The sequence below is a fragment of the Ailuropoda melanoleuca genome, chromosome 9 (genome assembly GCF_002007445.2).
Source record: "Ailuropoda melanoleuca isolate Jingjing chromosome 9, ASM200744v2, whole genome shotgun sequence".
In the NCBI taxonomy this organism is placed as follows: Eukaryota; Metazoa; Chordata; class Mammalia; order Carnivora; family Ursidae; genus Ailuropoda; species Ailuropoda melanoleuca.
Window position 1 is genome coordinate 84,487,466 of NC_048226.1, and position 27,807 is coordinate 84,515,272.

At 35.8% G+C, this 27,807-nt stretch overlaps 1 protein-coding gene across 3 annotated transcripts in view; it reads right to left on the reverse strand.

The window, feature by feature from the left end:
• The window catches only part of TAF2 (TATA-box binding protein associated factor 2), a 90,976-nt gene that overhangs the window by 50,709 nt on the left and 12,460 nt on the right, over positions 1 to 27,807 (reverse strand). For all 3 annotated transcript variants that reach the window (XM_034668556.1, XM_034668558.1, XM_034668557.1), the window contains exons 4-11: positions 12,315 to 12,433; positions 10,892 to 11,033; positions 9,396 to 9,627; positions 7,077 to 7,261; positions 5,703 to 5,816; positions 4,467 to 4,566; positions 2,782 to 2,867; positions 38 to 173 (exon numbers count right to left, since the gene is read on the reverse strand). In XM_034668556.1, coding sequence (XP_034524447.1) covers positions 38 to 173; positions 2,782 to 2,867; positions 4,467 to 4,566; positions 5,703 to 5,816; positions 7,077 to 7,261; positions 9,396 to 9,627; positions 10,892 to 11,033; positions 12,315 to 12,433 — 1,114 coding nt within the window. The remainder of the gene's footprint in view (positions 1 to 37; positions 174 to 2,781; positions 2,868 to 4,466; positions 4,567 to 5,702; positions 5,817 to 7,076; positions 7,262 to 9,395; positions 9,628 to 10,891; positions 11,034 to 12,314; positions 12,434 to 27,807) is intronic.

A 27,807-nucleotide genomic window follows, 5' to 3' on the forward strand; every position in this document is an offset into this window, starting at 1 on the left:
TCTTTACAACTGTTAAGTCCTTAATTTTAATACTTACTTGTAGCATGAATTCCATACTGATCCTATTTTCGATCAATCTCATCACAAGGTGAGCTTTACACTGAAACATAGTGTAGTATTCCCAAGAAAGCGTATGCGGATGCTTTATTGAAAAGTGTAGATGAGATGCCGGACTAAAAACATAAACAGCTATACTTAATAAAACAAACTGGGATTAAGTAAACAGTAAGTTTCATGGCCACATCATGATAATACAACTCAGTAATTTCTTAGGAAATTCTTTTGGTTTTTTTTTTAAAGATTTATTTATTTATTTATTTGACAGAGAGAGACAGCCATTGAGAGAGGGAACACAAGCAGGGGGAATGGGAGAGGAAGAAGCAGGCTCCTAGCAGAGGAGCCTGATGTGGGACTCGATCCCGGAACGCTGGGATCATGCCCTGAGCCGAAGGCAGACGCTTAACGACTCCGCCACCCAGGTGCCCCAGGAAATTCTAAGCTAGGAAACTTCTAAAAATAAATTTAACTGAAAGAAAATTATGAAGTTTCATGAAAAAACATAAAGAAAGATTTTAATAAAAACACATGCCAAGCTCCTAGATAGGTACAATGCCAATATTTTAGTGCTCTCCAAATTCATCATTATAATTACTGTAATTCTAACCAATATCCCAAGGTTAAACCATACACACACAAAAAAACATTCCAGGTGCATTACATATCAAGAACAATTATAAAAGTACTAGAAGAAAAGAAGGAAAAAAATTTCTTTTCCTAATTCTAGGGTGGGAAAAATCTTCCTAAAATAAAAAAATAAATAAAATCCAGGGGACAAAGACCAGACCGACTATGAAAAAATTTTAAATTCTGAAATGATGAAAGAGATCATCAGTAAATTAAAAGAAAGGTACAGTCTAGTAAAAAAAATTTATGACATATATGAACATTAAAGAAGCTTAAAATTTTTCACTATTTTAATAATGCTGTAGTGAATGTCTTTTTACACATGTGCACGTATTTCCGTATGGCAAATGTCTAGAAGTAGAATTTCTATATAACAACATGGCTAGAAATACAACTACTGAATCTGAAAATCATCTATTTTAAACGTTTGATTGGTACCAACAAATTACCCTTCAAAATCACTGTAACAAATTACACTCTCACAATTAATGTGTAAAGGTAGTCCTCACACTTCCTTAAAAATATGGCATATCAAAATTTAAAGTATTTGTCAATTTGACAGTTACACAGTAATATGTATATGACTGAACTACATTTGGTAATGCCATACATAAATAAAGGCACCAAAAAAAAAAAAAAAAAAAAAGGTCATGGCTATCTCCAAGAGGAATTGGTGGAAAGGAGGTATATTGTTTCTAGACCTTTTTTTGTCTTTAAAAATTAAACATACAAGAGCAAAATAAATGGGCAGAACCAAAGTAAAAGCATTTAGTGTAAATAATATTTACACACCATGGTAATGCTCTAATTATATGCAGGCAGTAAGGAGAAGAAAATGAAAGGAACTAGTATTTATGAAACTTGATCTCAAGAAATCCTCACAACCAACCTGGTTAAGGACTATCACTGTCATTTTACACATTAAAACACCTACACAGAAAGGTTATGTGATTTTCTCAGATCACAAAAATAATAACAAAAATCCAAGTTTGTCTAACTCCAAATTTCTATGCTACAACAAAGAAAAGGCTACTGGTTAAACAACTTCAAATTTCTTAACCTCTGTGGTGCTTTCAGACACTTGGGCAGCCTGGTTAATCCTATGGGTACTCTTTTGAGAAACTGCTTTCTTTCATATGCACAAAATAAAATATATAGAATTACAGAGAAAACCAATTATAATGAAATGCAGTTATAAAAATATTTTAAAATTATGATATACCAATATATGTGCTAGTTCATTAATGCATTAAATAACAAGATCTGACAGTGGTCTATTATAGTAATACTGAGGTGGTGATAAGTGCAGAGTGTTTCAAAATATCTGCTAACAATTTTAATGTGACAGGAAAAGATCTATGATTTCTACTGTTGACAAAGTCACAACATTGTCTGTTGCCTACATTCATAGTTAAGGAAAATATAAAATGTCAGCTGACAATTAGTGAAAATACAGAAAAACTTTCTCATCCATTTCAATCCATATTCCTTTAGGGAATCCATGGACACTAGAATAAACAACACTGCCTACTAATATCATTGTTTTGCTCTAAGTGGTTGTCTCCTTTACAGGGACTTGCTACACAACAGAAAGAAAGGGAAAGAAAGAAGAGATGGAAGGTAGAGAGAGAGGGAAGTAGAAGGAAAGAAGGGAAAAAGCCAAAGAGTAAGTAAGTGTTTAGGTAGGTGGCCATTCAGATAAACAGGTATAGGTAGGATGTCCTGAAGTTGAAATTATCTACTTAGACTTAAAAAAATAATTGGTGGTCCATAAGCAAAATACTTGTTTCCATTATTTTTAAACTTTCCTAAGAACAGTACAATATACTAGCATCTGGAAATTAACATGGAAAAGAGTAAAGCCTTATATTTTTTGAGAGTCTTTCTTTATGTTTAAATCCATTTGTAGCTATCACATGCAGTAAAAACAGTAAAGCAGGGAAAGGAGTAACGAGAGTATTACCAGTATTTGTGGCTTCAATATTATTACATCTATTATTTTGGCCTGTGTGGGCCTCAGTACACACCCCAAGTAATCCTGAAAGACTGAACCCGTAATACAAGGTTTATAATACCACCTCTGAATAACGAACATACTTATCCTTCTCTTTTCCTCCACCAAACATGGGATGCAGTAAAACTCCACCAGTCTTTAATTCATATGTCACTATTTTGTCTAGCTCCTAAAAAAGATAAAAATAGGAGTCAGTGAAAATTTCTTTACGTATCAAATTTTAGAACTGAACCGTGATTTCTCATTTCCTGGAATCAAAATGTAAATTTCTTAAAATAAATTAAATATATTAATAAAGTAGTTTATGTTCTTATAAACGAAGCAGACTACACAGCTGGCTCAATAATAGAGCCAAAAAGCCTTCTCTCCTTTGTGATTTCAGGGCTGGCCAGCAGCCTGCCAATTTTTCCTAATGGCTCTTCCCAGCCTTCTCTGACCTGTGTTCCAAGTTCATTTGTTCCTTCTCTGTATTTTGTTTCTGGTGGAGGACTGAGGCAAGTAAAAAGAAATGGAGATAATGTCAGGAATCTACGATTTTAACGCTTCCTCAGTATTCTCTAATATGATATAGATCAAAGTGAAAAAAAAAAGTGAAAAAAGACAACAGAACTGTGTTAGAAACTCAGTTTAAATAATATATAAGCAATATACAGAAGTGGTAAAAATCATAGTGAAGTAGTTAAAAACCAGGTTTGAATCCTGGCTCTACTATTTACTAGCTGTGTAACTTTGGCCAAATAATTAAACCTCTCTGTGCCTCAGTTTCCTCATCTGTAAAATGAGGGGTAATAACAGGGTAGTTAGGAAGATTAATATAGTTAATATCTGTAAAATGTTTATAGTAGTTCCTGAAACATTGTAAGTGCTATATGTTATTTTTTCTCTTCATTAATAGTTTTTGAAATGAAGAATGGACTCTTCCAGTTTAGATGTATAAATTCTTATATGGTTCCAAATGTTTGAAATCCTTTACAATTATCTTTTGGCTCACCTGAGTTTAGGTTTGGATGATGAAGATACGTAAAATGAGAAACGGGGAAGATGAAGGGGTCTATTTCATAAAGATATTAAAGGTCAAAATTTTTCCACTTGAGAAGGAAGGAGTTAAGCACGAGATGAGTAAAATGTATATGTACGTGAACAGAAAGGGCTAGGCAAAATACAGTTGATTTTCTTCTTTTTGGACAAATCCTTAAATAATAGGAAAAAGACGTGACAATGACAGAGAACATAAATGCACTGAAGGACTAGCCAGCATATAAGAAGCACTTACTAGGTACAAGGCACTATGCACATTACATGTATGATGTCTCATAATCCCCATCTACTCTCCTTATAAAGATGAGACTTAGAAAGATTAGCCAAAGTCACAAAGCTTGTAAATGTATGAGGCAGACTGAAAAGCAATCTGACTCCAGAAGCTGGGCTCTAAGTCTAAACAAATTTAGGAAGCACAGAGTTATATTATGAATGACTACTATAAGGAGCTTGGATATATCTAACAACTAATCTGATGTTGAAGGAGCTTAAATACTCTCTTGCTTATTAGCAAAAAAGTCTTTGGAAGTTAACACTGACAATGGAACTAGATAAAACAGACCATTAGTCTTTCTCAGTAAAGTGATTTTCATCTTACTGCGAAAAATTAGGCACTTACAAATGATGGTATTTTACAATTATGAAAAGGAAAGAACAAGTGACTTGTGAATCAGGAAGACTAACATGTCTTGTTGATTTCTAAATGGGTAATGGATCTGGCTGTTTTTACCTCTTTAATCCAATGGCGGTATTCATTAACACCAAAAGTTTTTTTCATCCAAAGTCCATAAATATAGCCAGAAATTCCCTTCAGTACCCATTCATCAGACCTACACAAAAAGTCAAAATATATTCTTTTAATCATAAAAATTCTCTTCATCATAAAAATTTTCAGATAAGGCCAAAGAGGATAACAGAACACATTATAGTGTGTACTTTTATGCATAATTTAAAAAATGAAAATAATTTTTTATAAAGTATTAACAAAATATTTGGTTTAACCACTTCCTCCCAATGCGTTCTACTTACCCATTCATTACACCTTCCTCACATCTGCTTTCCACTTATTTCAAGTAATGTCCCTATGTTTGCGCTGCTTCCCTTCTGGCCAACTCTGTCCATATTATCTGCCTCCAAGGAAATACTTGCCCAAAGCCAAGACTGTACTGCTCAATTTTTAAAGTTCATATTTGCCAATCCCATGCATAATTATCAATGGGATTCCAAGATCTAAAGTTTAATTACTTATTTTTGGTTTTTCAAAAGGAAAGGGAATTAACACCATTCATTCATCTATTCATTCATATACTTATCCATTCATTCATTTATTTATTCAAACATTTTGCCTACAGTGGTCCAGGCACTATTCTTCAGTGAAACTATATGATTGTGGAAAAATTACGAATCAAGAGGGACTTACCCTCTGCCAACAAAAAAGAAAAAGAAACCAACCAATATTCGTGTACTACATATAGCACAGAATGGTCACAAAAATAAATTATAATCTTAAGGGTGTTTCATGTATTTCTTCAAATTCATCTCAAGTTAATAAAAAAAATTAAGTGTTCTTATCTCTTACTTCTTTCAAGTATATTAGTACAAAGTTAAACACAAAAAGGAAAATCCCTAAATCACTATTACTATTGTAGAAGACTGTTATTTTGCCTTATACATGATCTTGAACATTACTAGTTACATTGAACATTGACATTAGAATTCTAACTACAGTTTTTTGCACATTCAAGGCCTTGTACCTACAGTATTCATTCAGTTTTCTAAGAAATTGCTGCTAACAAAATTCTTTTAAAAGTTATAGAACTACAGTGAATTGATAGACAAAAATTTGGGATGAAACTTATTATTTTTCTCTAAATATACAAAGAGAAAAGAAAATACAGGAAAAGAAAACAAAAACAAACTTTCCCAATTCTTTATCTCAGTGGTTATAAACTATGAAATTACTCACCAAGACATTCTGGATATGAAACATCCAAAAAACTGCTGTGCCAAGGACTGGGCTAAACACCTTCTAGTCAGAGGTGTCTCATCTATAATCATGGCACTATGTAACAGATTTGTGCTGGAATTTAAGAGATAGCTAATTATAACCAAGAAATAAACAATGATTCAATCAAAATAAAATAATCACTTTTAAAAATAAGGGAATTCAAGTTCAACATAAAAGAATAGAAACAGAACATTCTTCCAAAAGCTTTCACATCTTTTCAAAATTTAGGTGAAATCCGTAATCTTAACTAACTTTTGCCTAAAGCAAGGACTGTAATGTTTCCCATTGATTTCCGTGAAAAATATAAGTATCTTTTCATGGGGGAAAAGGAAATTATCACTAGCCTGAAACAGATATGTTCATCAGAAACTGATCCTCCTATGAAGGGCTCTTCTAATTTAAAAAACCTTTTCCCAATAATATTAATTTTTTTAAAAGATTTTATTTATTTATTTGAGAAAGAGAGTAAATGAGAGAGAGAGCACAAGCAGGGGCAGAGACTGAAGAAAAAGCAGACTCCCCGGCTGAGCAGGGAGCCCGATGTGGGGCTCAATTCCAGGACCCTGGGATCACGACCTGAGTCAAAGACAGACGCTTAACTGAGCCACCCAGGCGCCCCCCCCAATTTTTTTTTTTTTTTTAAGTAAGCTCTACACCCAATGTAGGGCTTAAACTCACAACCTCAAGAGTCACATGCTCTATCAACTGAGCCAGGCAGGAGCCCCTACGAATTTTTTGTCCTCCATTGTTTACTTTCAAATACACCAACCCATGAGATCTTTCTAACATATTCTGGAGACTACAAGGACAATATTATTATTCCCCTTTTACAGATGAGAAAATTTAGGCCCAGATAGGATAAAATGATTGAAGCTAAGGCATAAAATTTATAAATCTTGAACTTTCCAAGGAAATAAAGACGGTACTTAGCAGGAAGAGAAAGGGAAAAAATGAAGTTTTCTTTTATAACTGGCAAAGAAATTTCTGACAACATCGGTAAATTTTTAAATGATGCTACGAAAAAAATGCATTAGACATCTATTATATAACTTGTACGATTTTTTTAAATGCATAAGGGAAAGAGACTAAAAAAAATCTGTAAAACATCACTATCAGTTATATCTGGAAAAAAGTAATAGAAGTGTTTTGGGTCACTTGGAAATTTTATTTTTTACTCTTTTCTACATTTTGTATTTTAAAAACATTAGATGTTCTATAAAATCAACTATATTTAAATTAAAGGAAAAAAGTTTAAAACATATCTTAAAATTGATCACAAAATAACCTCATATCATTACCTTCATTTGGGCATTTCAAATCTTAAATACCAACCTAAAAATACTCATGGAAGCATAAGCAGCCACTTCAACATAAGCCTCATCAATGAATACAGTCTTAAAACAGGAGTATGGGTATCGACAAGTAAGAATTTCTTCATAAAATTCAAAAACTTCATGAAGATAGGATGTAGTATGTTTAAGCAATGGAAGAAGTTGAGGTAAACAAAAATGAGTAACCTGAGAATAAAAAGCAGGGAAGAAGATCATGTTACTAAATGTTACCTTTAGTATTTTAAATTTCCTAAATGTCTCAATTATAAGGAAAACTTCATATAAATCCTTTTAACAAATTCATGGCAATGAGGGAAAATGCTAGTGTGAAATTAGTGATTACTTTTACTGACCATGTTTACAAAATATTCACTGTACTTGGAAATTAAATTCATGATGGATTGTAAATCTGTGAAAAGTTTAGATCCAATGAAAATACAACTTTGTTCCAAATTAAAATGCCTTCTGCATAAGTACATAAAACAAGAAAGATTTAAATTTCCAAGGCTTATTGCAAATCCACCTTTGATTCACAAATATCTCACCTAGAGAACACTGTACTTGTCATAGTCCTATGCATCCCACCTTGGACATGGCCACTCAAATATAACATACCATCTCATCCCATATTATGACTCTGTGCCAAATGAATGGCATCAACAATGACAGAAATCACTCTGTTTAGAAGAACCTAGTAAGGTTTCATGTTGGAGATTAAATCCGGGCTAATCTTTTTGAATTGGACAAAAGTTTGATAGGAATGAAGAGGTAAAGAGGACATCCCAAACAAAGTCAAAGACAGAAATACAGTATGGTCAGGAAAATCTAAGTAACTATATCAAATATAAGAAACAGGAAAGTAATGGAGAAAAAAGGTGGAAAGGAAAATTAGGGCCAAATTCTAGAAGATCCTGAAAGTCATACTAAAGAGTTCTGATTGTTGCAGGACTGTGGAGGCAAGGAAAGTTTTTAATGTATGATAAAAATTATTCTTCTAACAGTGTTGGAACAGATTAGAGACTAACATACATGAGTGATGAGGATCTATGTATGATTAATGGTCAAGGGCCCAAAGTGCATCATAATTAGCACTTTTCTTGGTACACAAACAAAACCCAAAATACTATTCATCAAAAAAAGATTCACTTTTAGAAAAACTTACATGATAGCAAATCTGATAATGCAATAAAAACTATTTATCTGAGACAGAGAAAGACAAAGTAGGCTATAAGTATTCAAGAAAAATACTTCTTAACTATCATTTACCTTTCTCCCATCTAATGGCTTGGAGTGGGGAAAAAAATTCTTCCAAAATACAAAGTAGGTACTAATCAAATGCTGATTTTACAGCTAACCACTTACCAAAGATAATAAAATTCTCTGCCAATCTTATCAGCGAATATACTTTTAAGAGTCATTGTCAAGCCAGCAAAAGCAAAACCATTCATAAAATATCTTGAATATTTTCCACGAGTGACTTTATAAACCTTGTGAATTTCAGGAAAGCAAATGCAAGAACAGACTGAGGAGCTTCCTGACAGTCTAAACCTAACTGCTCTCAATTTTTGCTCGCATAACAGAAAGAAACACCACTGAGACGTACATGGTCACATGTATATCTTAGTTTTATACTAAGAAATAAAAATCTAAAATTGAAAATGTTAGGGACCAAGAGTAAATAAAAAGAGATTCATTCAAATGTTACTTTAAACAGGTACAAAAGTAGAGAGGTCAATAACCAAAACATCACTTCCTAAACACCAGAAGTCTCATCCTTAGGGAGGCCTAAAAGCATTAATTGGTCTGCCAATCAACATACGATTTATAGCAAATATGCGACAGAAGAAAACCGCAAGAAGCCTTCACAAGTGTGCTGACTAGAATTCTAAACTCGGCTTCAGCCTTATCTTTCTTTCTCTGTATATGCTGAAGTGAGGACAAATCTCGTTCTTTAATTTTGAAATTGTAATATTTCAGATTCCAGAGATGGGATTGTAACATTCATAAACATATGTCAAACAAAAAGATGGCACTAATACAGAGTAGTTACATAAATCAACTCATATTCTAATCAAGGTACACTTGAAACTCCTTTGGAACTCCAAGCTCTCTGTTGTAAAAAAAAATCTAAAACTTTAATGTAACATTTTGAAAGAAATTCATTCATGAATTCACATCATTAAATACATCAGATAAAGAATCCTTTCCTCTCTAGTGATATTCTGGATAACTGAAAGAAGAGTTAGGAAAAACTCAGTATTTCATTACTATCCTTCCTTTTATCAGGGGTGAAAGGCTGGAACAAGGAGCTATGACTTACCTCGTGCATATATGGATCTACAAGTATTTCAAAAGGTCCAATGGCCAAAGAGATATTTGATGCAGCTGTTGGGATGGTAAGCATGTAATGGAAGGTCTTCTTCCTCATATCATGGGTATACACTGTCTCCACCAAATCTCCATTGGAAACAGCCACCATTGCGGCATCTACTGTAAATTCTAATTTCCATGTACATAATTCAGAGTACGAATCAACACATGGGAACCAAAATCTAGAAAAAAAATCAACAGCATAAAAAAACAGTGAACGTGTAACCTACATTGTTTCTCCCACTTATAAGTTATTCTAACATTTATAGAATACATGCAAAAAGAAACTTCAGCTATTTGCCTATCGAAACTTTTTACTGTATAACTTGAAAGAATCTGATTAAAGATAGAAAGTTTTTGCCAAATATTATTTGGCAATATCAAGAAAATATATCATATGATACCGTCAGTTCAAAACCTTAAAAAAGAGTTAAGCAATTCTTAGCTATGAATTTTTAACTTAAAAGTTATTTTCACTTGCACATTCACAATGGTCAGTTTCTATGTAGTATTCATTTCCAGAAACTAAAAAAGTTCTGGTTAAAAGTTTTTAAACTAATTAAGTTTAAAAAAAACAATATTCAGAATCTGATCCGTAAGTCAGAGAATTGTTTTGGAGAACATGGTGCACTGTATTAATTCAAATAGTGGTAGTAAAGCCAGACATAAAATTTCTATACCACCTTCTATCAAGGTCAGGTTTTACTACCTGCCAGGGTATGTACCTGATACTGCAACACAAAGAAGTGTAAGACATCATCCTTGACTTGAAGGAGTTAATAATCTGAGGATTATTAATAACAATCTGAAGAGACTATGCATACTATAATATTTCAATAACATATAGTGAGCTATTGAGCCTGGGAATGAACTACAATTATATACAACAATGAAGGTAAATCTCACTACCATAGTGTTGAACAAAAAAAGCCGGACATAAAGAGCTATATGCATAACTTCCATTTACATAAAGTTCAAAAGCAGGTGTAATTAAGCTGCAGTATTTTAGAAATCAGAATAGCGGTTAACCTTGGGAAGGAGGACATTAGGTGAGCAAATAGTGAATGGAAATGGGTACGAGGGGGGATTCTACAATGCTGGTGATGAACTTTTTCTTGATGTGGGTGGAATTACATAGGTTTGTTCACTTGTGAAAATTCACTGAACTTTTACTTACAATTTGTGTAATTTTCTGTATGCTATTTTACTTCAGCATAAAGTTAAAAAATAAAGAATTAAGATGATTTTAGAAGTCTCTTTTTTGAGAAGGAAAGAGAAAAGGCAAGACAGGACTGAGAAGGAATGACTAGTGGAACAAGATTCAGAAGAGGTAAATTTGAGGATCAAGCTCACACTTCTCATTTTACACTAAACACATGTATTGCATATACACAGAAAAATGCAACTGAAAAATGAAATTAATTGAAATATATAAGAATAATCTACCTTGTAGAATTTTGATACCCACAAGAGAAAACATGAGCACCTCTCTCTGCCATACTTCCCTCAACACTGGGTACCACAAAATGAAGACCTCCTTTTGGCTGATCCAAAGAAAAATTGATGTGTATCTTTAGGACCTTTAATTCTGCAACAAATAAATATATACATCCATTGACATACAAATATATAATTAAGTAACAGTGATCTATATAATAAGGGCAAAGACTTACACTAAACATAAAATGGGAATCAAAGTTCAATTTTAAATGAAAAACTACACTACTTACCCTTGTTTAGACTCTCACCTTCTCTCTATCTATACTAAACTCAATAGCCTGCCTCCCTTGATGTCCTTACTTCCACTCAACTCTAGTCACTGCTAGCTGTGTTGTCCCAAAATATGGCTCAGGTCATGCCATATCCTCCTCCCAACATTTCTGACAATGATACACTGCATAAAGAAAAAAGTTCAAAACTAGATTCAATGCAAAACCTGAAAAATAAGGACTTAAAAAGACCCCCAGATTGTTAACCCTAGTTGACTTTGGGGAATAGGAGTGAGGGGTGAGGGGGAAAAGCTGAGAATTTACATAATGCATTATTTATTATATTATCTTTGATTTCTACATAACAAATACATGTTGATTTCATAAGATTAAAAGAAGTTTCTTTTCATTTCCCTCAAAACACTACAACCATATGAACTGTCTCCAATCCCTGAACATGAAATGATAGCCTTCTATGCCTGTCCCCTAAATTGGGCAACTCTTCTCAAGAAAAATCCCCCCCAAACACATAAACTATTAAAAAAAAAAAGCAAAAGCAAAACAAAAAGTTTCTTACTTCTTTATCTTCGTTATAGGCTAAATAAAGGTAGACAAGTTATATATAGTAATTATAATGGCTGTGAATTTATACAAGAGAAAATGAAAATTTAGCAATAATAGGACAGAGTGTGCTCAAAAGTGCAGAACACAGAACCCTATGTTCTAGCACTGACTCAACTACTAATTAGTGACCTTCAATAGGTCACTCAGTGTCTGGACTTCAGATTACTCTTCTGTAAAAGGAAGGAATTGAAACAGGTGATTTTTTTTTAGGATTCTTCTTGCTATGAAATGCTATAATTCTAAACTGCTTTGACACTGCATGGGTTCTTAACTCTTGACAAAATTATTCCAACGATCCAATTTTTTTTTTATAACTCTCACTTTAAAAACAACAGTGAATGAGTTGTTTTGTCACAGCTCTTAACTGCTATTTTCCTATTAACCAGTGATCCTTAAGAAAAAAAAGAGCTTCCAACTTCTGTATATTTCAACTTATTAATTTACAATTATGACATCATTAATTTTCATGTAAAAGTGTTCAGTCACTGAGTCTAACATGATTTTACTGTCCAGTCAATATATTTTTGGTTCTTTACCATCAACGTGTTTCCACAACTCTGATGGAACCTTAATGCAAAGTTCTCCATTTCCTGCATCAGGATCCACAGCACTAACTGCAGCAGCGTAAGCATTGGAAAAATAATTTAGATTTCTCCTGGAAAAAACAAAAAAAACCAGCCTGTTTTAATAATAAGTCAAACATTTCACGAAGTATTTTCTTAAATATTTGGTAGCATTTGTTAAGTATTATATAATTTTATGTAATCTATGAGACTATTTTTTAGGCAAGTAACTATTACTCTACCCATCATGATGAAACCTATTAAATAATAGATGCAATGTCATACATAGTCTACTCGCCAATGCCATGGTGTTATGATTATCATATCCTTCATTAATTTTGGAATGCCAAAGCCACTACACTTTCCTGACAGAAGTGAAAAGAATGTATGTAGAATTGAAGAATAATTATTCTTTATCAATCTGGCAAAAATTTCAATGGATTCACAAGCCCTATGATCTGACAGAAATTAAGCTGTTTAGACCAGGAGAAAAGATGGCAGAGGAATAGGGGACCCCTTTTCAGCTGGTCCCGAGTTAAGCTGGATATATACCAGACCATCCTGAAAACCCATGGAATCAGCCTAAGACGCAGGAGATACATCTGGATCTCTACAAACGAACACCTCCAGCGCTGAATATTGAGGTAAGAAGTGGGGAACCATGAATCCATGCACAGATATCGGAAGATAAACGGAAGGGGGAGGGAGCCGCCACGCTCGGGCACTGGGAAGCAGTAGCCACCTGCACTGGGGAAGCGGCTGGACTCCCGGACCAAGACCCTCGAGAAAGCAGACTGAGACAGAGACTGTGAGCCTGGGAATGTGCGTGCAACCTGAAACCCGAAAACCGGAGCTCCGGAGGGCACACTCGAACTAGACTGAAACGGAGAGCTCGGGAGCACTCGCACAACCAGACTGAAAACTGGAGCTCCAGAGCGCTCACTGGAACCGGACTGAAACCAGGAGGTCGGGAGCATGCACAGGAACCGGGGTCGGCTGGCGGTGTTAGAAACACAAAGGACAGAGACGCGCCGGCCCTGGAAGTGAGGGCTGGAACATCGGCTGTGGGGCGCACAACCTGGGACACTGCAGGGTTTTTGGCAGCACCGACAGAAACAGAGTTAAAGTGGCCAAGAGAGCTCAGTGGAGAGCGGATTGCGATCTCTGTTCTGAGACAGAGGCTAGGATTTGGCCACTGCTGCTCTGACTATAAGAAGAGTCACAGAAAACCGCCAGGGAAAGCCGCCAGAGAACAAAAGCCTGGAAATACCAGCTCACATTGTGCCCACCCCCATACCCCCTCGCAGGGGACAGGGCGACTCTACCCCAACAGGGTTGCCGGAGTATCGGCGCGGCAGGCCCCTCCCTCAGAAGGCAGACTGAAAAATCAAGAAGCCCACATCCCTAAGGTCTCTATAAAACAAGTGCACACTGCCTGGGTCCCGGTCAGTAATTTGGGCTCTGGGCATCCCCGCAACCTCTCCTCATCAGAATGATGAGGAGGAGAAACCCTCAGCAAAGAAAGGAGACAGAGACTGTGGCCTCTGCCACAGAACTGATGTATATGGATATAACCAAATTATCAGAAATGGAGTTCAGAGTAACAGTGGTCAAGATGATGTGTATACTTGAAAAAAATATTAACAAAAATATTAACAAGAATATAGAATCTCTAAGGGTGGAAATGAGAGCGAAATCTGGCAGAAATTAAAATGCTATGAATCAAACGCAGTCTAAACTAGATGCTCTGGCGGCCAGGGTAAATGAGGCAGAACGAATTAGTGAATTGGAGGATGGGATGGTAGAAGAGAAAGTTAAAACACAAACTTGGCTCAAAAAAAATCCAATCTCAAGAATGTAGATTACGGGAGATTACTGACTCAATGAAACGTTCCAATGTCAGAATCATCAGCATCCCCGAGGGGGTGGAGAAAGAGAGAGGTCTAGAAGAGATATTTGAACAAATTGTAGCTGAAAACTTCCCTAATCTGGCAAAGGAAACAAGCATTTGTGTCCAAGAGGCAGAGAGGACCCCTCCCAAGGTGAATCACAGCAAACCTACTCGACGTCACGTCACAGTGCAATTCACAAATATTAGATCCAAGGATACAGTATTGAAAGCGGCCAGGGTGAACAGATTCCTTACGTACAGAGGTAAAAATATCAGAATAACGTCAGACCTGTCTACACAGACCTGGCAAGATAGGAAGGGTTGGCAGGGTATTTTCAAAGCTCTATCCAAGAAGAACATGCAGCCAAGGATTCTTTATCCAGCAAGGCTGTCATTCCGAATTGATGGAGAGATAAGGACCTTCCAGGATCGGCAGAAACTGACTGAATTCGTAACCATAAAACCAGCCCTACAGGAGATATTAAGGGGGGGTTCTATAAAAGTAAAAAGGCCCCAAGAGTGATACAGAACAGAAATTTACAATCTATAAAAACAAAGATTTCACAGGCAACATGACATCATTAAATTCACCTCTCTCAATAATCACTCTCAATGTGAAGGGCCTAAATGCTCCCATAAAACGTCACAGGGTTGCAGATTGGATAATAAGACATGACCCATCCATTTGCTGTCCACAAGAGACTCATCTTGAACCTAAAGATACATCCAGACTGAAAGTGAAGGGATGGAAAACCATTTTTCATGCCAATGGACCTCAGAAGAAAGCTGGGATAGCATTTCTCATATCAGACAGATTAGATTTTAAACTAAAGACTGTACTTAGAGATACAGGACACTATATTATTCTTAAAGGATGTACTCAACAAGTGGATATGACAATTATAAATATCTATGCCCGCAACAGGGGAGCAGCTAGATACACAAGCCAACTGTTAACCAGAATAAAGAGACATATATTAATTCTTCCAATCCATGAGCATGGAATATTTTTCCATCTTTTTATGTCATCCTCAATATCTTTCAAAAGTGATCTATAGTTTCTAGAATATAGGTCCTTTACGTCTCTGGTTAAGTTAATTCCAAGGTAACGTATGGTTTTTGGTGCTATTGTAAATGGGATGGATTCCCTAATTTCTCTTTCTTCAGTCTCGTTATTCGTGTATAGAAATGCAACTGATTTCTGGGCATTGATTTTGTATCCTGCCACCTTACTGAATTGTTCTATAACTTCTAATAGTTTGGGAGTGGATTCCTTTGGGTTTTCCATATAGAGTATCATGTCATCTGCAAAGAGAGACAGTTTGACTTCTTCTTTGCCGATTTGGATACCTTTGATCCCTTTTTGTCTTCTGATTGCTGTTGCAAGGACTTCTAGTACTATGTTGAATAATAGTGGCGAGAGTGGGCATCCTTGTCGTGTTCCTGATCTTAAGGGAAAGGCTTCCAGCTTTTCCCCATTGAGAATAATGCTTGCAGTAGGCTTTTCATAGATGGCTTTTATGAGATTGAGAAATGTACCCTCTATTCCTACACTCTGAAGGGTTTTAATCAGGAAAGGATGCTGTATTTTGTCAAATGCTTTTTCTGCATCAATTGAGAGGATCATATGGTTCTTGAGTCTTTTCTTGTTGATATGATGTATCACATTGATTGATTTGCGAGTGTTGAACCATGCTTGCATCCCAGGTATGAATCCCACTTGGTCATGATGGATAATCCTTTTAATGTACTGTTGGATTCTATTAGCAAGGATCTTGTTGAGGATTTTGGCATCCATATTCATTAGAGAAATCGGTCTGTAATTCTCCTTTTTGAGGGGGTCTTTGCCTGGTTTGGGGATCAAGGTAATATTAGCCTCATAGAATGAGTTTGGTAGCTTTCCTTCTGTTTCTATTTTTTGAAATAGCTTTAGGAGAATAGGTATTATTTCTTCTTTGAATGTTTGGTAGAATTCCCCAGGAAAACCGTCTGGGCCTGGAGTTTTATTATTTGGAAGGTTGTTTATCACTGACTCAATTTCTTCATAGTTAATTGGCCTATTTAAGAAATCTATTTCTTCCTGTTTCAGTCTTGGTAGTTTATAGGTTTCCAGGAAGGCCTCCATCTCTTCCAGATTGTTTAGTTTTTTGGCATATAGCTGTTGATAAAAGTTTCTAATAATCCTTGCAATTTCAATGGTGCTGGTCGTGACCTCTCCCTTTTCAGTCATAATTTTAATAATCTCAGTCCTTTCTCTTTGTTTTTGGACAAGTTTTGCCAGTGGTCTATCAATTTTATGGATTCTCTCAAAGAACCAGCTTCTAGTCCTGTTGATCTGCTCTACTGTGGTTCTGGTCTCTAATTCATTGATTTCTGCTCTAATCTTGGTCAACTCCTTCCTTGTCAGTGGGTTAGGCCTGTCCCTCTGTTGCTGTTCCAGTTTCTTGAGGTGAGAATATAGAAACTGCATTTTAGATTTTTCTATTCTTTTGAGTGAGGCTTGGATGGCTATGNCAGTCAAAACTAGAGGCTCTGACGGCCAGGGTCACCGAGGCAGAGGAACGCGTTAGCGAATTGGAGGATGGGTTAGTAGAAGAAAAAACGAAAATAGAAGCTGGTCTTAAAAAAATCCACGCCCACGAATGTAGATTACGGGAGATTACTGACTCTATGAAACGATCCAATGTCAGAATCATCGGCATCCCTGAAGGGGTGGAGAAAAACAGAGGTCTAGAAGAGATATTTGAACAAATTGTAGCTGAAAACTTCCCTAATCTAGCAAGGGAAACAAGCATTCGTGTCCAAGAGGCAGAGAGGACCCCATCCAAGCTCAACCAGGACAAACCTACGCCACGGCATGTCATAGTGCAATTCGCAAATATTAGATCCAAGGATACAGTATTGAAAGCGGCCAGGGCAAAGAAATTTCTCACGTACCAAGGCAAAGGTATCAGGATTACGTCAGACCTGTCTACAGAGACCTGGAATGAGAGAAAGGCTTGGGGGGGCATTTTTAAAGCTCTTTCAGAGAAAAACATGCAGCCAAGGATCCTTTATCCAGCAAAGCTGTCATTCAGAATTGATGGAGAAATAAAGACGTTCCAAAATCGCCAATCATTAACCAATTTCGTAACCACGAAACCAGCCCTACAGGAGATATTAAGGGGGGCTCTATAAAGGTAAAAAGGCCCCAAGAGTGATACAGAGCAGCAAGTCACAACCGATACAAAGACTTTAAAGAGAAATGGCATCATTAAAATCATATCTGTCAATAATCTCTATCAATCTAAATGGCTTAAACTCTCCCATAAAACGCCACAGGGTTGCAGATTGGATAAAAAGACATGACCCATCCATTTGCTGTCTACAAGAGACTCATTTTGAACCCAAAGATGCATTCAGACTTAGAGTAAGGGGATGGAGTACCATCTTCCACGCAAATGGACCTCAAAAGAAAGCTGGAGTAGCAATTCTCATATCAGATAGACTGGATTTTAAACTAGAGGCCATAGAGAGAGATACAGAAGGGCACTATATTATTCTTAAAGGAAGTATTCAACAAGTGGATATGACAATTATTAATATATATGCCCCCAACAGGGGAGCAGCAAGATACACAAGCCAACTCTTAACCAAAATAAAGAGACATATAGATAAGAACACAGTAATAGTAGGGGACCTCAACACCCCACTATCAGAAATAGACAGAACACCCTGGCAAAAACTAAGCAAAGAATCAAAGGCTTTGAATGCCATACTCGACGAGTTGGACCTCATAGATATATATAGAACACTACACCCCAGAACCAAAGAATACTCATTCTATTCAAATGCCCATGGAACATTCTCAAGAATAGATCATGCTCTGGGACACAAAACAGGTCTCAGCCAATACCAAAAGATTGAAATTATCCCCTGCATATTCTCAGACCACAACGCTCTGAAATTGGAACTCAACCACAAGGAAAAATTTGGAAGAAACTCAAACACTTGGAAACTAAGAACCATCCGCTCAAGAATGATTGGGTAAACCAGAAAATTAAAAATCAATTTAAACAATTTATGGAGACCCATCGAGAATGAATACACAACGGTCCAAAACCTATGGGATACTGCAAAGGCAGTCCTAAGGGGGAAATACATAGCCATCCAAGCCTCACTCAAAAGAATAGAAAAATCTAAAATGCAGTTTCTATATTCTCACCTCAAGAAACTGGAACAGCAACAGAGGGACAGGCCTAACCCACTGACAAGGAAGGAGTTGACCAAGATTAGAGCAGAAATCAATGAATTAGAGACCAGAACCACAGTAGAGCAGATCAACAGGACTAGAAGCTGGTTCTTTGAGAGAATCCATAAAATTGATAGACCACTGGCAAAACTTGTCCAAAAACAAAGAGAAAGGACTGAGATTATTAAAATTATGACTGAAAAGGGAGAGGTCACGACCAGCACCATTGAAATTGCAAGGATTATTAGAAACTTTTATCAACAGCTATATGCCAAAAAACTAAACAATCTGGAAGAGATGGAGGCCTTCCTGGAAACCTATAAACTACCAAGACTGAAACAGGAAGAAATAGATTTCTTAAATAGGCCAATTAACTATGAAGAAATTGAGTCAGTGATAAACAACCTTCCAAATAATAAAACTCCAGGCCCAGACGGTTTTCCTGGGGAATTCTACCAAACATTCAAAGAAGAAATAATACCTATTCTCCTAAAGCTATTTCAAAAAATAGAAACAGAAGGAAAGCTACCAAACTCATTCTATGAGGCCAATATTACCTTGATCCCCAAACCAGGCAAAGACCCCATCAAAAAAGAAGAATTACTAACGATTTCTCTAATGAATATGGATGCCAAAATCCTCAACAAGATCCTTGCTAATAGAATCCAACAGTACATTAAAAGGATTATCCATCATGACCAAGTGGGATTCATACCTGGGATGCAAGCATGGTTCAACACTCGCAAATCAATCAATGTGATACATCATATCAACAAGAAAAGACTCAAGAACCATATGATCCTCTCAATTGATGCAGAAAAAGCATTTGACAAAATACAGCATCCTTTCCTGATTAAAACCCTTCAGAGTGTAGGGATAGAGGGTACATTCCTCAATTTCATATAAACCATCTATGAAAAGCCTAGAGCAAGTATCATCCTCAATGGGGAAAAGCTAGAAGCCTTTCCCTTAAGATTAGGAATACAACAAGGATGCCCACTCTCGCCATGATTATTCAACATAGTACTAAAAGTCCTTGCAACAGCAATCAAACAACAAAAAGATATAAAAGGTATCCAAATCGGCAAAGAAGAAGTCAACCTGTCTCTCGTCGCAGATGACGTGATACTCTATATGGAAAACCTAAAAGAATCTACCCCTAAATTACTAGAACTTATAGAGCAATTCAGTAATGTGGGGTNCACTCCCAAACTATTAGAAGTTATAGAACAATTCAGTAAGGTGGCAGGATACAAAATCAATGCCCAGAAATCAGTTGCATTTCTATACACGAATAACGAGACTGAAGAAAGAGAAATTAGGGAATCCATTCCATTTACAATAGCACCAAAAATCATACGTTATTTTGGAATTAACCAGAGACATAAAGGATCTATACTATATCCTAGAAACTATAGATCACTTTTGAAAGATATTGAGGAAGACATAAAAAGATGGAAAAATATNTTGAAAGACATTGAGGAAGACACAAAAAGATGGAAAAATATTCCATGCTCATGGATCGGAAGAATAACATAGTTAAAATGTCTATGCTACACAGAGCAATCTACACTTTCAATGCCATCCCGGATCAAAATACCGAGGACATTTTTCAAAGAACTGGAACAAATAGTCCTTAAATTTGTATGGAACCAGAAAAGGCCCTGAATCACCAAGGAATTGTTGAAAAGGAAAAACAAAGCTGGGGGCATCACAATGCCGGATTTCAAGCTATCCTACAAAGCTGTGATCACAAAGACAGCATGGTACTGGCACAAAAACAGACACATCGACCAATGGAACAGAATAGAGAACCCAGAAATGGACCCTCGGCTCTTTGGGCAACTAATCTTTGATAAAGCAGGAAAAAACATCCGGTGGAAAAAAGACAGTCTCTTCAATAAATGGTGCTGGGAAAATTGGACAGCTACATGCAAAAGAATGAAACTTGACCACTCTCTCACACCATACACAAAAATAAACTCCAAATGGATGAAAGACCTCAATGTGAGACAGGAATCCATCAAAATTCTAGAGGAGAACATAGGCAACAACTTCTATGACATCGGCCNAGCAACCTTTTTCATGACACATCTCCAAAGGCAAGAGAAACCAAAGATAAAATGAACTTGTGGGACTTCATCAAGATAAAAAGCTCCTGCATAGCCAAGGAAACAGTCAAAAAAACTAAGAGACAGCCCACGGAATGGGAGAATATATTTGCAAAGGACACCACAGATAAAGGACTGGTATCCAAGATCTACAAAGAACTTCTCAAACTCAATACACGAGAAACAAGTAATCAAATCAAAAAATGGGCAGAAGATATGAACAGATACTTTTCCAATGAAGACATACAAATGGCTAACAGACACATGAAAAAATGTTGAAAATCTTTAGCCATCAGGGAAATTCAAATCAAAACCACATTGAGATACCACCTTATGCCAGTTAGAATGGCAAAAATTGACAAGGCAGGAAACAACAAATGTTGGAGAGGATGTGGAGAAAGGGGATCCCTCTTACACTGTTGGTGGGAATGCAAGTTGGTACAGCCACTCTGGAAAACAGTGTGGAGTTACCTTATAAAGTTAAAAATTGAGCTACCCTATGATCCAGCCATTGCACTACTGGGTATTTACCCCAAAGATACAGATGTAGTGAAGAGAAGGGCCATATGCACCCCAGTGTTCATAGCAGCATTGTCCACAATAGCTAAATTGTGGAAGGAGCCGAGATGCCCTTCAACAGATGACTGGATTAAGAAGATGTGGTCCATATATACAACAGAATATTACCCAGCCATCAAAAAGAACGATTTCACAACATTTGCAGTAACATGGATGGGACTGGCGGAGATAATGCTAAGTGAAATAAGTCAAGCAGTGAAAGACAATTATCATATGGTTTCACTCATTTATGGAACATAAGAACTAAGAAGATCGGTAGGAGAAGAAAGGGAAGAATGAAGGGGGGGTAAACAGAAGGGGGAATGAACCACAAGACTATGGACTCTGGGAAACAAACTGAGGGCTTCAGAGGGGAGGAGGGTGGGGGATTGGGGTAAGCCGGTGATGGGTATTAAGGACGGCACATATCGCATGGTGCACTGGGTGTTACACTCAAGTAATGAATCATGGAACATTATATCAAAAACTAGGGATATACTGTATGGTGACTAACATAACATTATAAAAAATCAATATTAAAAAAAAAGAAATTAAGATGTTTAAAACAAGTTAGGATAGGTACCAAGTCCTCAAAATGTAATACTGCTTACCTTCACTCCCCAGGCCTGACAATATAAGCTTAAGGAAGGAGGGAAACTTTTGGCTGCTTCACTGTTAAATCTCCTGTATGCCAGGGGGCTACTCAATCAGTATCTGTTCAATAGTTATTTGACCTTATTTCCCATTAGATGAAAACAACACAGAGAAGTCATGGAAATATTAAAACTTTGTTCCCATCCAATTTTCTAATTTTATTTCACTAAAAACAATTTACACATGTGCATATATGTACACATACATATATATACACATACAAATCTCCCTCCATTTACAATGGGGTTATGTCCCAATAAACCCATCATAAATTGAAATATTCTAATTTAAATGCATTTAATACACCTAACCCACCAAAATATCACAACTTAGCCTAGCCTACCATAAACGTGTTCAGTACACTTACATTAGCCTACCACGGGGCAAAATCATCTAACACAAAGCCTATCTTATAATAAAGTGCTGAACATCTCAGGAAATTTATTGAGTACTATACTGAAAGCGAAAAATAGAATGACTATATGGATACAGAATGGTTCTACGTATATAGATTGTTTAGCCTCGTGATCACGTGGCTGACTGGAAGCTGTGGCTCACCACACAGCTCCACACAGGTACCACATATTGCTAACTTGGGAAAGTAATCAAAATTCAAAGTATGGTTTCTACTAAATGTGTATCACCACCTTTGCACCATCATAAGTTGAAAAATTGCTAAGTTAAACAGTCCTAAGTTGGGGAATATCTAAACACATATTAAATTTCCTCACTGAAATCAGTTAAAGGAATACTGACAAAATGGATAAAAGAAAAAAACACAAGGAATGACAGAACCAGAAAATGAGATGAAAGACAACCCATGAGCCATATTCTTAGTGTGCACCTTTAGGTTTATCATTTTGCCACTAGGTGAATCCACAAAGTAAAGTTAGTTACATTTCACTAGCCTAATAAAATTTTAAAAGACAAGATTCATATACTGTACAGACTGATTATAGGAAAAATAAAATGGGAATAGCCATTAAAGAAAACATTAAAGTTATACACTCTGAACCTGACAGAAGCCATTCCTCTCCATTTCCATCTCTCTACTAACTAGGAAGGATGTACTAACTTTAGCTTTTAACAACTACACAGCAAACGTTCTGGAAGCACTTAAACAGATTTCGCAATAATTTTAACTATTTCAGGACACCTGGGTGCCTCAGTTGGTTAATCATCTGCCTTTGGCTCAGGTCATGATCCCAGGGTCCTGGGATCGAGTCCCACATCGGGATACTTGCTACTGAGCAAGCCTGCTTCTCCCTCTGCCTGCTGCTCCCCCCTGCTTGTGTGCTCGCTCGCCCCCTGACAAATAAATAAAATCTTAAAAAAATAATAACTTTAACTATTTCTTCCTGTCAGATAGATATGTAAAATGTGTAAAAACTATAGGACCACAATAAAAATGAATAAATCTGTGTTTTCACATACCATCTATTTTTTTTTAATTAACATACAGCAAAAGCAACTCTTTTTTCCTTTGGTATATAATTCTGTAAATTCTTACACATATGTGCCACCACCACAATCAGGATATAGAACAGGCCCATCATCCAAAGAGTACCTTGTGCTATACCTTGTGTCAAATAAATGGAGTCATACAGAAAGCAACCTTGTGAGACTGGCTTGCCACACTCAGTGTGTCTTTGAAAGTCACCTCAGGCATTACATGGATCAATAGTTTGTTCCTTTTTATACTGAATAGCATTTCACGATATAGACTGGACTACAGATTATTTATTGTTTATTCATTCAGCCACTGAAGAACATGTGAGTTGTTTCCAGCTTTTGGGTATCACAAATAAAACGGCTATGAACTATGTATTATTTTTCATATGAATTTAATTTTCATTTTTATAGTACAAATACCCAAGAGTGGGACTGCTGAGTCAGATGGTAAAATATGTTTAGCTTTGTAAGAGTATGCCAAACTGCTTTCCAGAATGTCTATACCATTCCACATTCCCACCAGCAATATATAAAACTACCAGTTGCTTCACATTCTTGCCAGCACTTAGTTAACATACCATCTAATTTTAACAGCTACTTTGTATATCTAAAGATTGCAATTTCTTTTCAATAAAATTTCAAAAACATTAAATATGAAAGATTATTGAAGAAACCTGTAATTTCCCCCAGTTATCTGTGAAATTCAAAAATAAAAAGCAATCATTACATAAAAGCCAAATTTAAACATTACATATTGGACTATTCACTTTTTTTTATGGGAAATTATTCTCACTTAATCACCTCATTTCCTGAGAAAAGGTAAAGTGGTCCAAATAAAATGGTGAGTCATTGTAAGTGGAATCTATTGGAAAGTCAGTTATGAGGAACAATCTTCTCATGGTTTGGATTTCAGTGTTTCCTTTCATAATATGAATCAAATATGTTTCTTTTCATAATAACCTCATTAAAGCCAAAAATCACAAGGCAAGATTATAATAAATGTTTTCAATTTTCAGAATAGTGACTGCAAAATATTAATACATCCTTGCTGTATAACCACCACCATCCTCGACCTCCAGTTCCCAACCTCCATTCCCTCCTCAAGGAAACAAAGCTTAAAGAGACAAGTAATGTTGTAGGAAATACTGAAAAACTAGTAAATGAAGGTAATCAAAAGAGTTTTCTCCAAGAATCTATTATAAACATTCATATTAAAATAATCTGTTAATTCTTTGTCAATAACATATACCTCTTAAAACTTTCGCTACAGATTTTGAAAAACTTAAGATTCAGTTATTTGTAAACTTTTTCTCTGTTTTAAAAAAAAGTTCATGGAAGTGCAATACACATCAGAAAAGCATACATACCCTAAATAGACAGCTCAACAAATTTTCACAGAACAATAGCAGCCAGCATGCAGAGCAAGAACAGACTTTACCAGCCTCTCAGAAGCACTCCTGTAATCACTAGCCAAGCCCCACTTCCCACCACCAAGGGTTACCCATTATTCTGACACCTAATGTGATAAATTAACAGCTTAATAGACATTCTCTTGTGTCAGACTTTTTTTATTCAATGTCAAGTCTGTGAGATCCAGACATACTACAGCATACAGCTGGTGGTCATTCATTCTTGTTACTGTTTAGAATTCCAATGGTGTGAGAACATACCTCAATCTACCTTCTACCACTGATGAGTCTTCAGGTAATTTCCAGTTTTGACAATTACAAATGCTACTCTGAACATTTCTGTACACATTTTTTGGTGAAGATATGAACACATTTCTACTGGGTATATACCAAGGAGTAAGACCTACGCTAATCATAGAGTATGCATATATTCAAACTCAATTTACATTTCTATTAGCAGTATTTGAAAGTTCTAGTTACTCTACATCCATCTCTTGGTTTCTCTTCTCTCTTTGGTTTCGGCAGTTTGCACACACACAGAAAAAATAAATAAATAAGCCAGCCAGCAGGAAAATCCATTTTCCAAAAGAGAAACCAATACCCAAATTAATAAAGATGACTTTTTAAAAATAAGCAAAACAATATTTGATATGATACTGAGAAATAAGGTTGCTTGGAGAAAAATGTACCTGAACAGGTTTTTCTACGAAAAAATCTAGGGGATTTCCCTTAAGCTCAAACTTGAATGAAATACTCAAAATAACCATTTGTTTAAAATTAACAACAGAGGAAAAAACAAATGTTGGTGAGATGCAGAGAAAGGCGAACCCTCTTACACAGTTGGTGGGCATGCAAACTGGTGCAGCCACTCTGGAAAACAGCATCGAGGTGCCTCAAAAAGTTAAAAATAGAACTACCCTATGATCCAGCAACTGCACTACTAGATTCGAAGGGGTACACGCACCCCAATATTTATAGCAGCATTATCAACAATAGTCAAATTATGGAAAGAGCCCACGTGTCTATCAACTGATAATGAATGGATAAAGAAGATGTGGTGTATATATACAATGAAAAAGAACAAAATCTTGCCATTTGTGACAACATGGATGGAACTAGAGTGTATTAGGCTAAGCAAAATAAGTCAGAGAAAGACAAATACCATACGATTTCATTCATATGTGGAATTTAGGAAACCTTAAAACAGATGAATATATGTGAAGGAGAAAAAAAAGAGAGAGAGAAAGAGGGAAGCAAACCATAAGAGATGCTTAATAACAGAAAACAAACTGACGGAGGGAGGTGTGTGGGGAATGGGCTAAATGGATGATGGATATTAAGAAGGGTACCTGTAATAAGCATTGGGTGTTGTATGTAAGTGATAAATCACTGAATTCTTCTGAAATCAATATTGCACTGTATGTGAACTAGTATTTAAATAAAAATTTGGAAGAAAAAAATCAAAACAAAACAAAACAAAACCAAAGTAGCCATTTGTGAAAGGCTAACATATTTCAAGCTATAGAAATACTGAATACAGAAAAGGACAAAATGTCTCTACTGCCATGCATCTATCAACTAATCCAAACACGAAGGGCTATATCTAGTCCCGGAGTTACAACACTTAGGGAAAAAAACAATGCCAAATCAGAGAATATTCAAATGGTGAGAATGGTAACAAATTTGGAAAGAGATTTAGATGAGGAAGGGCTGAAAGTATTGAGATTCTGTAGACTGGAAAGGGGAAAACAATATTTAATAAGGATAAGACAATATTTAAATGGATAAGTTTGTGAATATTACAGCAAAACAAACTGTAGTTTGATGCAATAAAGAACTTTCTAGCATTCAGAAATAATGAAAGGAGTGCTTTAAAATACACTGAGTTCTCCAGAACTAGAAGCATTCAAGCAGAATGTGAAATAGTATAGGAAAAACTCCTGCTGAAGTTTTGACTAAATGAACTTTAATGTTACTCCAACTATGACAACTTAATCCCAAGCAATACTACTTAAACAACTGGGCAGTTAAAATATAAAACTATCTTAATATAAAACTTACTTACCCATAATCAGTAAGGGAATCAGCTACTTCTATATATCAGTAAAATAACATTAAAACCTCTAGATAGTAGAAGCCTATATTAAAATAAAGGATCTACAAAATCTTTTTTAAAAAGTAGCAAAAAATAAAATTAAAAAATAGCAATAAAAAAATCAACTCCAATTACTCTAAAATCCTTCTAATCACTCAATAGCTACCTTCATTTATATCACAAGATTGGTCATTTCTACTGCCATTCTCTAGCAAAAATGAACACAGGATATAGGAATTAAACTGATGCTTGGAACTTTGGAACACTGAAGCTTTTCAAGCAAAATAAAAAAGATCTTCTCAAAGTGGCAAAGCCTATCCAGGGAAGGAAAAGAAACGAAAGAGATGTCAGCCACTGTAGGCTATCCACAGAAACAGCTTCCATGACAAAGTCTATATTTAATTTATTCTAAGAGAAGAAAAATATAGGGAAAAAAAAAAAGGAAAAAGAGAGAACCAAAAAGCCACAGCCCTTATAGGGCAAAGTATAATTTATCAACAATATATAAGATTCAAACACAAAATATACTTAGAGTGCTGAAATTATTTGATTGGCAGACAGTAAGTCAAAAAAAAAAAAGAGTGAGAGAGAGAGATCAAGTGAGCATCTACCTTACCAATGTAACATAACAAAGAGGGTTTTTAATTGCTAGTACAGGTAATTTAACAACTCAGCTAACATTTAGTTGGGTAAAATAGATAGAAGTAGAAATGTCTTTTAGTCTCTTATCTAAATGTTTCCCTTCCTTACATTCCCCCTGCAGTTCAAAGGTACTGAATCTCAACCAAGTTAAGCACACCCTTTCCATTAAAAATAGGAGGGTCTGGCACCTTAACTTTAAAACAAATAACAAAATGTGATGAAGTGGTATATTACTTCTTTGAATGTTACGGCATTCTTGTATGTATTAAAGATCAAATTTTATCACAGAATTTAAATGTAATTTTCAATTTCAAAACTGCTATACTTAATTTCTGTTTCAGCTTTAGTGTAAATTTTATTGGTTTATGAAAGAAAGTTTCTAGGTAACAGAAGTATCCAGGGACCACCCTAAAGACCTTAACT